The sequence below is a fragment of the Amborella trichopoda genome, chromosome 7, assembly GCF_054954075.1.
Source record: "Amborella trichopoda isolate Santa Cruz 75 chromosome 7, AtrichopodaSantaCruz75HAP2 v2.0, whole genome shotgun sequence".
NCBI classification, from domain to species: Eukaryota; Viridiplantae; Streptophyta; class Magnoliopsida; order Amborellales; family Amborellaceae; genus Amborella; species Amborella trichopoda.
This window is the reverse complement of record NC_142342.1, coordinates 34,293,289-34,307,910: the sequence shown is the minus strand read 5'-3', so window position 1 is coordinate 34,307,910 and position 14,622 is coordinate 34,293,289. Positions and strand designations below refer to the sequence as shown.

Below are 14,622 nucleotides of genomic sequence, written 5' to 3'. Positions count from 1 at the left end.
CTTCGTCAACGAGTCTTCTAGCATCAATGATATGAATGCTACTTACTTTTCGAGAAAGTAAATGAGTCCAATTATCTCTTATGGGCTTAGCTGACTGAAGATGGACGAAAATTATCCGACAACAGGTATGAAGAACAGCTTAAGGAGAATACATTGAACCAAGCGCTGATGGAACCCCAAGTAAGTGTTAATGTGATGTTTCTTGGTACTACCAAAGAAGTTTGGGAGACTATACATGAGTTGTATTCTTCTTATAAAGCATCACACCCGACTCTATGAGAATATTTTTCGTTTACAACAAGTTGACAAAAGTCTCAATGAGTATTGGAAGAAGATCCCAAACCTCCTGACCACCATGAACCTCAAACTATCCTCACATATGGTGACTCATCTAAAGGCTTTACTCATTGGAGTATGTGGGAAGAGTTGACTATGAATCACCCTTTATCAAATGATATGGAGCTACTAAAGAAGCAACAAGAAGAATTTCAAGTTGCAAAGTTCTTGTCTAGTCTTAATCCTAAATATCAGTCCACTCGTGGCCAAATCTTAGCTAGTAATGAACTTCCCCTGACCTTATAACTGGCAACCACCACCCCAAGGATACATCAAACTAAACTTCGACGGGTGCTCCCTAGGGAACCCTGGCCCGGCAAGGGCTGGAGGGGTCTTTTGCGACCACAAAAGCAACGTCCTCCTGACCTTTGCAGAATATATAGGCAGAAAGGATTCTCATCATGCCGAAGCTCTTGCCCTTTTAATAGGCATTAAACTTTTCAATCCTTCTTTGGGCCAGCACCTGATAGTGGAAGGAGACTCAAAAAATGTTATTTCCTAGGCAAGGACAACGAGCTCACCACTGTGGTACTTAGCCTCAATGTTTTGTGAAATTGATCATATATGCAGGGATATGGACGTCTCCCAGAGGCATATATGGAGGACGTCCAACGACACCGCAGATCTCTTGGCGAAAGAGAGTGTTAGAAGTCAAGGCCAAGGACAAGCGCAACCCGGGTCCGACTCCTTTTTTGCTTAGGACCAGCGGCACACGTCTTAATACGGCTCGGTTTTTGGTTTTTTTGTCTCGCTGTATTTTTGCAAAAGCTTCATGTAAATCAATGTAACTGGGTGGCTCTATAAGCCCATTTTGTACATGTTAGGCTAGCACATTTTTTACTGAGTCACCCTTTGTTAGGGTGATTTCGGACTCTCACTTGTAATACTCTCCAATATAATACTCTTCCAGCAATACAATGTTAACTTTTATCAAAAAAAACAATGTATACTCCCATCTTCAAAGGGTTGCCATCTAAACGCCTCCATCAATCACTAGTATTAGTGATGGGTCTGCCTTGACCGCAGAGGTGGGTAGAGGTGATGGGGTAGAGGTTGTGGTGGTGATGATAGAGGACGTGGTCGTGATTCAGAGGGAGGAGGCCATGGTAGAGACAGTGGTACCAGCAGATGCACTCATTGTGGATGTACTAATCACACATCACATAAGTGTTGGGGTAAATTCAGAAAGCCCACTTATGCCAATCAAATAACTTATGTATCTGAGGGTGATGATATCCATCTGGTTGACTCCAATGATGAATATCAGGTTCTCAATTCTATTGGTGATTACTTGGCTCTCATACAGAGAATACAATAAACATTGTGGACAAAAAATGAGCAGCCTACAACTCAACCCTCTATACCCAAGCTACCCTTGCAAAAAAAGGAAATTCTGCATTTTTTGTCTCAAAAGCCATCTCCTTGGCTCATTGACTTAGGAGCCTTTGATCATGAATGGTGAGTCTACTATGTTTTCTTTTCTCGAACAATTAGTTTCCAATGCCACGCTACATTAGCTAATGGCACTCTATCTATTGTGTTTGGGAAAGGCATAGTTCAGCCTACTTCTTCTATTTCATTATTGACAGTGGATGATGTGAACTAGCACGGTTTATGTAGTATAAAATTTTTCTTTTGTGATAACGGCTAGAACACTTATATATATCTACGTATTACAATTGAAATTCAAATAAATGAAAGGAAAACAAATATGGATTCTCACTTGCTATCGCCTTTTAAAAACTCTTCATTACATAATCAAAGTGACATCAATTGAGATTGGGAACAAGAAAACTCAAGAAGGCATAAAACAAGACAATGTGCCAAAAGATTTGCACATCCCACACCAGGTCTCCTCCACCAATGGTACATGAAATTTAGGTCTGTCTTAAATCTCAACAAATGGGAAGTTTATGCCAAACCCTTTTCTTAGTACTTGAGAGCATGCACACACAAGATGGAGTCTCTCTACTTCTCAAACTATATGGGGTGTGCCCCTTGTCCATGTATCAAACCCTGGGGCGTGCCCCCCTTCTTTCTTCCTTAGAGAATATGTGAAAAAGAGAGAGAGAGAGAGAGAGGATGGCGTGCCATGTATGAGGAAGAGAGGGAGAGAGCTCTAGGCATAAGTATGTTGAGATGACCCCCATCGAGACATTTTATAGTAGTGAGGCTAGGGTAAGGGTTTCTAGGGTTTAGCCATCCTTATAAGATTCCATCTAGACTATTTGACGGAGGGAAAATTGCTCTTATTTTTTATTTTTATTCAATTTCAAATGATGTATGTTATAGTTTTAGTTTTAAGGTTTATTTCTAAGGATTTTTAGTTTTTAGGAATTCTAGGGTTTTTATATTTATTTATTTCATGAGTACTATTCACAAGTACTGCTCACAGGGATAAAACTATCATTACAAAATTTAAGTTTACGTTAGGATATATAGGTCATTTTAATCATTATATGCACATGCAATGCCTTTGAACATTGAATTATAATATATAAGAGGTGGGCTTTGAGAGGGTCAATTCGACATGATTTTTAGATATTGAAGGAGATAAAAGCTTAGGCTCTAGAACCCTAGCTTAGGGTAAGGCGAAGAAACCTTAGGTTTCTTTGAGTTGCGCTTGTGTTTGCCTTTGTTTCATGCTGATTTATTTTTCCCTCAATTTTCCTTGCAACAGCATTGATATCGGTGACCTGTGAGGTGAGAGATCTTAACCATAAAATCTATAGATCAGCCATCATGATCTAATGGAGGGTTATAGAACCTTATCTCTCAACATCCTTAACCTAATGCCATAATCCCATCAAATTTTATGTATAGAGAAAGTATATAATGTGTTTCCTTTTATTTTCAATTAATCTCTACATATTCCCTTTTTGAAATCAATTAGCCTCTTTTACAAAACCTTCCATTTCTCTTTCAAATCAATTTGCATGCCTTATCATACAAACCACATTATATGGAAAGGGAGAAAAGTGGGGCGTCCCACTTATGGGGGCAAGGCCCCCTCAAGGTTGGCCTAAAATTGTAGGCTCTAATGTATTATGGGCCCCCATAAATAAAATAATTTATAGATAAAATAAAATGACTTTAGAAATATTTGGATATTTTATTTTCTTCTTTGACTTAGATATTTTATTTTCTTCTTTGAATATTTAAATAACAGAAAACTTAGTGTTAGCTTATTTAAAAATCAATTCTGATGAAATAAAATATCTTAAGACTTTTAAAAATGCATTTTAATATTCTAAAAGTTATTTAAAACAAAATTAATCATTTTTAAATTAATTTAATAAGAATCGGATCCAACTTTGTTAGAAAAAATGCGAAAACACTAAGGCACTCCAGCTCCACTAGTGACTATGTCCCACACTTTCTCAAACTGACCCAGTAATTCCCATGACCCACAGTCCATTACAGGGATTCATGATTGGACAACCAAAGCCAGCCAATAGGTGATGAGAATACAGTCCTAGTCACACTAAGGACAAGCTTAGGTCACGCTCACACACATCACAATTGGTACATGGGGGTTATCTCTCGACATGTACATTCAACACCCTCAATCATGTCTACTTCTCAATACGATATCATATGTACATGCCGTGTGATGTTCATGAGGAGGATTTGGCCCTTGTCCCCTCAAGCTTAGCAATCACATAAAAGGGTTACTAAGTCCCTTGGCCAACTACCCAGGGCATCTCTCCGACCTCATCACGGGGTAACCCAACAAACCCTTCTCAGTTGCTATATGTCCAGGTCTTATAGATTTTTAAAACTCAACATGGCCTAGCTCGTCAAGCTTAGTTGGAGTCTTGGCATCACTATTGCCAACTTCGGCTCCTCTGGACCATACTCCCACTAGAGTTCATCATCCACTATCATAAAATTTCATTACATGCTCTTGTCAGGCCTTTAAATGGCCACAAATTTCTAACAATTGTCCTCTGTTCTTTAAGTACCAAAGTTTCCTTTTAGTTTAGTCTCAACTAGTAAATTAAGTTCAATGTCAATTATCACTTTAGTGCTCAGTAACATTCTTATCCTTTTGTATTTTTTAGGAATTAAAGTCAAAGAGGACCATTGGTGGCAGTTGTGAGTCCGGTAGACTTTACCATTTAGATCGTAGCCTTGTTGGTGCTGCTCTTCATTCAAGTGCTTCTCCTTTCCTATGGCACTGCCAGTGGGGTCATCTCTCTCTTAATAATTTGAAGTTGTTAGTTCCATCTTTGGAGTTTGTGTCAACATTGGATTGTGAAGCTTGTGAGTTGCCAAGTATCATAGAGTGTCTTTTCATCCCAGAGTTCATAGACCCAAGTCATTGCCCTTTTTTAGTGTTCATTCAAATATTTGGGGTCCCACTAGAGTTTAGAGTTTATTTGGTCACAAATATTTTTTTAATTTTTATGGATGATTATTCTTGTATGAGTGTTATATTTAATGAAAGAAAGATTCAATTGAGGCTTTGCCTATTTTTCAAATGTTCCACAAACAGATTTAAGTTCAATTCGGTAAAGATGTGTGTATTTTGCATTCTGACAAAGCTAAAGAGAATTTGTCCCAAGAATATAAAAATCGATTAGCCCAACAAGGGATTTTACATAAAACATTGTGCAAACACACATTCCTCAACAGAATGGGATTGCAGAACATAAAATTCATCATTTAATAGAAGTGACTCGTGCCTTATTGCTAAATATGCATGTAAGTAACTAAAGTTTATTGTGGAGATGGGGTATTGATTGCTCGTTATTTAATAGATCATTCGCCATCTTCCATCATCCGTTTGGATGAAAAATCACTAAATTCTCTTCTCTTTCCAAATGCATCTTTAATTGTAGTTCTTCATCAAGTATTTGGTTTTGGTGGTGTTTGTTTTATTCATGCTTTGGGTTTGAAATTGATAAGTTAGATCCTCAAGCTATCAGGTGCATATTTTCGGGATATTCTAGTAAATAAAAAGGTTATCGATGCTATCATCCTAGCTTGAGTAGGAAATTTGTTTGTGCAAATGTCACTTTTTCTTGGAATACTCCATATTTATCTAATGAGGTCCAAATGTTTAAAAGTGTTTTTTTTTTTTTTGATCCTTTTTTTTTAAATTTTGTTCAAGTGGGAGACTTCACATAATGAAGTGCACTCTCCTTCCCCTTCTTCCGTTCCTATTCCTACCCCAGTTCATGGTTCTTTGTCAAAAGCTCAATTGGTTGCTCCTAAGGAGTTTGCATGTTCTCCTCTTGTTAATGTGCCACAAGAGCAGCCCCAAAGGTATATACGAGAAGGAAAGTGAAGGAAGTACACCCACCACCAATTCAGCAAGCCATGAGTCTCCATCATTGTCTATAAATCCAATTGCAATTCACGATCCCCCTTTTGTGCCTGATTCTGTTGATGTTCCAAAAGCCATTTGTAGAGGTAAACATCTTGTATTCAACATCAAATTGCCCATTCTGTTACATTTACAAATTTGTATCTTTCATATCGAAAGTTTGCTTTATCACTTTGCTCTATCTTTGTACAAGTCCTACCAGCATGCTCTTTCTCATACAAGGTGGAAGAGACTGTGGAGAGGTAAAAGGCAAGGTCGGTGGCAAAAGGGTATACACCAAATTTTTGTATTGATTACACCAAGACATATGCGCCTATTGCTAACCTTAATTCTGTTCAAGGGCTAATAACTGTAGCAGCAAACAAGGGGTAGCTGTTGTAGCAACTTGATATTAAAAATGCCTCTAATATTAAAGTTTGAGTTGATACAGTTCACAAAGTGTTACAACCAACAAGAACAGAATAAAATAAAAGTTAACACTTGTGGATCTCTGAGCATATGAAAAGAAGGCACATGCCCAGTTCATTTAAGGCAGAACAGTACCTTTGAAACCTGTTGTGCCCAACCCCATCCAAAATCGATTTAAGCTTTTCCAGAACGGTATCCAAATGTGAAGCAGAAACCTCCAGATCAAAATTAGGATAAGACATACTTGAACTGAGAACTAAAAATTAAAACCAAGTCATACTGAAATGTGACTTTGGGTACCAACATACCAACCCCATGCCTTTAGCGAGACCAATTCTGTTTGTTCCATTTGCAATATTCGCATGTTTGTACATCAAATCTATCTTTTCACGAACATAACTTCTACCATCAACTTTTTGTAGGAGCATTCCGAGACACCTGTAGCCAGAAAAGATTCATCATCCAAACAAAACAGTGGAGATATCTCTTCTTGACACACTCGCAGTAATACAAAAGTTAACTTTACTCAAAAAAAAAACAGTGGAGATATCTCCAGCCAAGTACATAGAACAACTTGGCATGGCAAAAAAATGTGCAATAGTTTACACTAAATTGCTAAGTAATCAGGTCATTTTACTTTTTAAGTAACCTTTTTGAGAACTATGAAGCAAAAAGCAAACACATGAGAGTATACACAGATTCTTTTGATGAATCAATGCAACAGGGCTCAATCTCAGGGGATAGTATCAGAAAGGCCACTCTACCAGTTACAATACCAACCGTTCCTTAGAAGATTGTCAACAATGTTATCTTTTAAAACATAAGAGAGCTCAAGTCAACACGAAAGCAACCATCATGGCAAAATATCGCAACATGATCAGTAAGTGCACATATACACTTCCCATCACATGTAACTTAGTCATGAAAGCACCCACAAATAAGCACAAATTACTAAAGACAAAACAAATATATTTTAAAATTAAAATATCAGTTGCAAATGAGGAATCAAGAGGCACAAAAATTAGGAAAAATGGACTGCGTTTTTATTTGACCCTTTTCAGGGAGAGCTTTATGAAAGCCTGTAATCATTTTCTCTCGAAAGCATATTCTATATCTCGTGGAAACAACATCTAGTGGATCTGGATTTCTTTTTTTTTTTGGGGGGGATATATATGGTGTATTTCTTGCTTGGCTTAAAATCTGGAAATATGAGACCTTATGTGTTTGTAAAATTGAAATTCTTTGTAAATCTGATGAATATACTGCATAATGTGTTATTTTCAATACAAGGTTCCCCTTATGACAACAACTCAGGTTTTAATTCAATGGTCATTGCTTTATGTATTTGGTCCAAATACAACAGAAAGAAAACTTTGAATGAAAGAAAGAATGTCTAGTACACTGGGAATTAGGAAAGCAACATTTCTAAATCCCAGAAGGTCAGTTAGTTTGAACCTAGATTGAAGTATGATGACAACTGAATTGTTCAAGGAGAGAAACTAGCTCCACATTGAAGACTCCATGGCTATCTAGTCCACACTGATGAATCACTCTCCTTCATAATGTTACTCAAAAGTCTTTAGTAATGCACCAATGAGCAGGCTTGGATAATAGAATGACATAGGCTGCTGGCTGCTGTGGTGAAGTCATATGGAAAGTACATTGGCTCATATAATATCTGCAATGAGGATTGAGGATGGTGATTATAGGAGGACAAATCTTCATGCAATGTCTAAGACGTACTTTCCCTTTCAAATATTTTTGCTTAATTGGTAAATTGGGAGCATTTGGAAGTTGGTTAAGGGCATTTAAGTCCATTTACCAATGTTCTTGAAATCTAAGCCCTAACAGCTCCGGTGTTTAAAAAAGAGAATTTTTCAATCTCAGACCGATCATCATCATCATCATTATCATCCGACATCGTCCCAACTGTTTGGGTCGGCCAATCTCAGCCCGATCAAGTCTGAAAATAGTATTTCAGCACATAGTTGTTGGGAACGGGATAGAGAATGATTCCGGGATTGGGGGCAGGATCGATGGACTAAGGCTGCCCAAAAGCTCCTTATGATAGGGATTGATGTCCTTACCCTCTTAACTCCAACCTCGATCCTCGTGTAACAGGGATCGCAATCCCAAATTAGTCAGAATAGACAAATAAAATTCCCGGGGCCGAGATCCATCAGTTAAGAATTGAACTTGCCTACCACCATAGCATAGTTGGAAAATGATCCCAACATAAGCTGGAGTGAATAACAAATTTTGTAGGAGCAAGCTCTATACAGATGAAAAATGAGGACTTTTGAGTACTTTTAACTAGCGCTCCTTGGCTCGAAGGCATAGACCCTAACTTTGTTGGATTAATATTATTTGAACTTAAATTTTTACTAAAGAAATAAAATGGATCCCATATTGGTGGAATCTGGCTAGAGTATATGTATGGTCCCGCTATTCAGGATAACAGAATCTCCGATGTAATAGAATCAGGATCTCACAACACTCAGCAGTGAGAACCCGTATGTGTAGGAACAAAATACCATTAAATTATGGATCTCATGTATGCGTACGAACTAAATACCATTAAAGTATGGATCTCATTCACATGATGAATGGAACTAGATCCCTTGAAGAAGAGATCAAGATCTAAAATTCTAAATAACAACATCCATAGAAGACACCTTTCAGATCATAGGATGGAGCTTCAAAAACGAATTGCCAACCATAGTAGACGATCCCGGTAACTATGCTTCAACACTAGTGGATGGCCATATAAATTAGGGTTTGCATCATGCATGCCACATCCATAGAAATTTGGATTTCTCACTCAAATTGGAACAGGACAAAGTTTTGTTCAACAAAGCCTACATCCTCTTTACAGAATTTCAAGTTTATTTTACAGCTCAACAAGGCATTGCATGTAATCAACCATTCAAATATCAATTACTAGAATTTTTTTTGACAAATGCAAAAGGCCGATGGACTTACAATTAATTTCAAACTGATTGCAAAATGGCCATTTATCCAATGGAATCTGGGACATAAAAAAAGTGGGATAATTTTTCCAAACATTTGCAATGAATGTGTGTCTCTGTGTGCAACTACGCATATATGTGTGTGCACCACTACGCTCTTGAATAAAATATTAAAAATCAATTTCTTCCCAATTCCTTCCACTAATTTCGTGGAGAATGAAGGTGGAGGACCTCCCTACCACCAACCTAGGTCTTCCCTTAGGCCTAGGCAAGCCAAAGAAAAGACATTGGTCGACTGTGATAGACAAGGTAGACAGACGGTTGGCAAGGTGGCCGGGTCATTTCCTCTCTTTGGCAGGTCGATCCACTCTGATTAAAGCTACTCTTGTGAACATGCCAATCTACCTCATGTCCATCTTTCACATGCCTGCCTCTGTGGCCAATCGCCTCAACCAACTCATGAGGAATTTCCTTTGGTCGGGTCAAGGGGAAAAGAAGAAATACAACCTAGTTTCCTAGGACTTGGTCTGCCGTCCCAAAATGTAGGGTGGACTTGGCATTAAAAACCTCCGTTTGCACAATGTGGCCCTTCTAGGGAAATGGTGGTGGCACCTCGCCAACCATCTGGGAGCGCTTTGGGCTCAGGTCCTCAAGTACAAATACCATGTTGCTGAAGCAGATTGGCTACCTCATAGGACCCAGTGACATAACGTCTCAGGTGCTTGGATTTCTTTCTCTAAGGCTTTTACCCTCTTCAACAAGTCAATCAGGTTCATTTCTAGAGATGGATCAAGAATCAAATTCTGGACTGATCTGTGGTTAGGTTCCACCCCCCTCAATCAGACTTTTCCTTCTCTTTTCTCTCTTACTTGCAATGCAAACTCTTCTATTGAGGAAGAGGTTGTCTTGTCAGGAGACCGAAGCATATGGAGCCCCTCCTTTCGAAGGAGTTTAACCAATGAAGAGACCAGGGACTTCCAGGTCCTAGTTTCTACTCTTCACTCTCGGTTCTTCTTGCACCAAGGTAGGGATGCGATTGCTTGGACACTCCTACCTTCGGGTATTTCTTCGGTTGCCTCTTTTTATAATAGCTTAGCAGCCCAACCAATGACCTCGGATCATCACGCCTCGGCACTTTTCAAAGTGTGGAATTCCATTGCTCCACCTAAGGTTCAAACGTTTAACTGTTTGGCCTTCTCTCACACAGCTCTCACGATAGACAAACTCCAGCATAGAGGAGTCCAACTCCCAATAGATGCGCTCTTTGCGAAAATGAGGAGGAAACCAACCTACATCTCTTCATCCTTTGTGATTTTTCCTTGGAGCTTTGGGGAAAAGTACTAAATTTATTTGCGATCAGCTGGGCTATCCCACCCTCGGTCAAGGACCTTATTTCATTTGACCTGGATTCAAGATGCCCAAAAGCTGGGAGAATCCTGTGGAGAGCAGTGGTAGCAGCAATCATCTCGTCCATTTGGATCAAAAGAAACTCTAGAATCTTTCGTGGAAGCAAACTCCTACCTCCGGCCATTTTCCATCGAGCTTTATCCTCCAACCACAAGACTTTCGCGAGCATTCCAGGGAGTTTCTTCCTTCCCCAATGGCTCAACCTCCTTCACCTTCGACCGCAAACAGTCACAAGGCCCAATAACTGGCAGCCTCCTTCTCAAGGAACTATCAAGTTGAACTTTGATGGGTGTTCCTTAGGCAATTCGGGCCCAGCGGGAGCAAGGGGTATCTATCGAGACCATGCAAGTTCTGCCCTACTTGAATGTTCAGAATACATAGGTACCAAGGACTCCACTGGGCCTGTTAATAGCGCTGAAATTTTTTAATTCGTCATGGGGTTCTCACCTCATAGTTGAAGGGGATTCCTCTAACGTGATCTCCTGGGCTAGCGGCTCAACCCCTCCACCCTGGCACCATATTCCTATCTTTGACGAGATTCAGTTCATTTGCAGGGGTATGGACATCTTTTGGACGCATACTTGGAGGACATCCAACGCGTACGCAAATCGACTAGCAAAAGAACGAGCTAGAAGACAAAGGCCCCCTTTTGACGCAAGACTGGGGGCAGTCAGACAGTTAGCCTAGCCAGTTGTCCTTTCCGTGCACAGGAACTTATTTTTTGAAAGCTTATTGTCAATCAATGTAAAAGGGCGAATCTATAAGCCCTTATTTTTGGCTTTACTTGACATCTCAGCTTTTCTAAGCTTCCGTATATCGTTGTATCATTTTTGTTCATATCTGACCTCTTATTTTTTACCGAGTCCCCGCCTGTGGGTGACAGCGGAAATGTGTTTTTGTAATTTCTTTCTCTTTTAATAGAAGTTAACCTTCCCTCAAAAAAAAAATTTCGTGGAGAATGTATCACGACATTTTTGCATTAACATTAACATACAAAAAACATACATGAAAAAAAAAGGCACTCATTTAATATGATTTAACATTTCAATTTAAATCAAGCATACCTTCTCAAAAAATGAATTTAAATCAAACATAAAAAAGCAACTAAATACCTATGAAGTAGTGCTGAATGTTCATCATCACCTATATAAAGCAAGTATTGCTTGGAGAAAACATTTCCCAAAGACATTGCCCAATCAATATCTTGAATCACATCCAAAGATTCTGCAAAAAACTGCTATGTTGAAAGCATTAGAAAAGAAAACAAGTGAACAGCACACGACTATATGAAGATGACCAAGCACACAACTAGTCATTACAGAAGCTCAATGTAGCATGTAGAACACAATTTACAAAGTGTAAACACACAGTAAAGTGAAAGACAGTGTACCACAGATGGTTCTTATTGATTAACATTTCCTGGTACAAAGTAACAGCTACTAACCAAATAAACCAAAGAACAAGTATTCAGCATTTGAAATGCACATCAAGATAGAAATACATTTCAAGAAAATATAAAAGAAAACAGAATACAATAAGAATGTGTTTTTTTATCTGTGCTTAGTGTAAACATTGGGGTTTGGGTGAGGGAGGTGAAGAGTTCGAACCCATGAATTTTGTCCCAAAAAAAATCCCAAACAAGCTGACCTACACATTTAGCATAGAGAAAGAAATACAAATTTGCATTTCACAGAAATTTATTGCAGAATTTTGACTTGTCAATATTACCATCAAAATTTGTGCATTTATTAAGTAAAAATTTGACATGAAAAATCAACCTATACTAAAAGTGCAGGTCAATTTTATATTCTGCACCAAATACAAGATTGACATGTCTAATTCTGGCACTATTGGTCTGTTCCTCAATATACGGATGTTGATTTCTCTTAATGACTAATAGAAGAATAAACCCAGTAGCCGTGGTCCAATTTGGATGGACTGCCAAAAATGTTCAATTTTATTATTGCAACACAATAGTGCGACAGTTATTCTGCGAAGTATGGGTATGCCCATTTTCTAATCACATGTTTGGCAAAAAGGCCATAAATAACATAACACATGTGACCTCATTTCCAAAAAAAAAATTAAATAAAATAAAGAAAAGAAAGTTTTAACTTCGGTCACGCTTAATTCTAGTCAATATACACCTGGGCAGTAAACCCACACAGACACGACAAGTATATAAATGTAATGGCATAACAATTATTATTACAAATATTGTAGGGACTTCAATTGTTCTGAAAGGATAGGACTGATATAGTCACTACCATGAAAGATTACGAAGGCTACACCAAAAAGGGATGCGAGTAGTTCGGAGTACTTTCGTCCATTCATGAAAAAAAACCGAATGGAAGGAGAATAGGAAAAAGGTAAAATACATGATTATCACAAAGAAAGACTACAGAGGCCATGCTCAAAGGAGATGAACATTAACTAAGGGAGTTCTTTGGTCCGTTTGTGAAAGAATTTCAAATTAGATTAGAAAAATGACTGCAATAATTATACGCTGACATCAGATAAAACTGAGGCTGAAAATATGTAAACAGAAATTATGATGATCACATATCAACATACTAAATCAGAAATTAGGGACATTTCTTTCCACTACTTACATTGATAATCATGTCATCCCAAGTCTCCTGGTAGGAACTGTCTTGTTTGAGGTCCTCAGTATCGCTGATATATGCCTTCATTTTAGGGATCTAAAAAGTTTGCCAACAAGCCAAGAGTAAGTACTTTTTAGTCACAGAGGTTCCTAGCACATACTAAAGATTTGCATACTTCATTTATTTCCTGGTTTTAACAGTCGATACAGATCCCATTATAAAATATATAGCATGGCTTGTAACCAACAATGTGTGTTTTGCAATAACTTAGCAGGATTGTCTACAAAGAGACCAGTTATTTCTTGTAGATGGAGGCCACAGTCATTCCGACTCATTAGATGTCAAAATGGATGGCTCCGAGAATTTTTTTTGGGAACTTTGTGTCTATTCAATGACATTCTTACAACCACCTATTTTGAAATCCAATAGACAAGAATGATTGTGACCTTCATGTGTAAAAGATAAATGGTCTCTTTGTAGACAATCCCTAACTTAGCAATATAAATTATTTGCGGTCCGCCTCTGTGTACAAAAGATAAATGGTCTCTTTGTAGACAATCCCTTAGTAATATTAATTATTTGCAGTAATACAGCAACACTTTTTGTCTCATAACTAACTATCCATCATTGATGTGACAAGGTAAACATCCACTTGCACAAGAAGTTTAGACAAACTGCACGAAACTATCTCCCTAGACTGAAAATAACAGGATAAACTGTGGTATTACAAAGATGCCCGAAATAACTAACTACATAACCCAGTAGTTAAACCTATTCTAAGCATCTCTATTGGAGCACAAAAAGGAGCTTTTAAACTTTACAACCCAATTGGATAACAACAGAGGCAACTTCAATCTACACCATTGGGTCAAGTCCCAAAAGAAAAAGTTAAGATCCCCTTTTCGAATTCAAGTGGAAAAAAGGCTCCAAAAATTTAAATGCTCAAGGGAGTACAAGTGATATAGAGCCTGTCGCACCAAACCAAGAAGCTACATGCCCAAATTAATGCAGCATCTACCACAGGTGTTTTATGTTATACAAGCTGTAGCATCACAATACTGAGCAACAACAGCAAAAAATGTGCTAAAAGGTATTCTCAAGGAAGCTAATTAATACAACATAGGGGAAATCTATATAACGAAAATTGAGTAAACCACACTAACTTCATTCAAGCATAAAAATTCATCAAAACTCAAGAGACGGAATAATAAAATAATGAAATTTATATTTCTTCCAAGGCTTAAGTAATCGGACAGGGCTTATGTAAATTATCTGTCCTTGTATTTAATAGGGGTAGCATTCCCCTCTCTAGCTAGACATTGGTTAGATACACCATTACATCAAGTTATCTTTCATATTAATGCCATGAGTGGTACCCTGCTAAATGAAACCACATGGGCCAATCGTGAAAGTTCTCTATCACACTTTTAAAACAACTCAACCACTGCCAGTAAGATTCTTAACTTAACAACATACATGTCATAACAACCCAATAAAGAGAACTATTAATGAGAAATCATGAAAATATAGGCAAGCTGATCATTAATATTCATGTACAGGATAT

General features: G+C 38.0%; 1 protein-coding gene across 45 annotated transcripts in view; it reads right to left on the bottom strand.

Moving 5' to 3' along the window:
- The window catches only part of LOC18432942 (ARM repeat superfamily protein), a 98,111-nt gene that overhangs the window by 25,487 nt on the left and 58,002 nt on the right, over positions 1-14,622 (bottom strand). For 39 of the 45 annotated variants that reach the window (XR_016059722.1, XR_016059721.1, XR_016059724.1 and 36 more), the window contains 4 exons: positions 13,065-13,154; positions 11,565-11,686; positions 6,385-6,514; positions 6,212-6,291 (listed from right to left, as the gene is read on the bottom strand). Coding sequence is in view for 38 of the 45 variants with exons in the window: in XM_088872588.1 (XP_088728714.1) it covers positions 6,212-6,291; positions 6,385-6,514; positions 11,565-11,686; positions 13,065-13,154 (422 nt within the window). In the remaining 7 variants the exon portion in view is untranslated. Of the gene's footprint in view, positions 1-6,211; positions 6,292-6,384; positions 6,515-11,564; positions 11,687-13,064; positions 13,155-14,622 lie in introns of those variants that run through there. The other 6 variants (XM_088872615.1, XM_088872618.1, XM_088872616.1 and 3 more) reach the window with 2 other exon arrangements.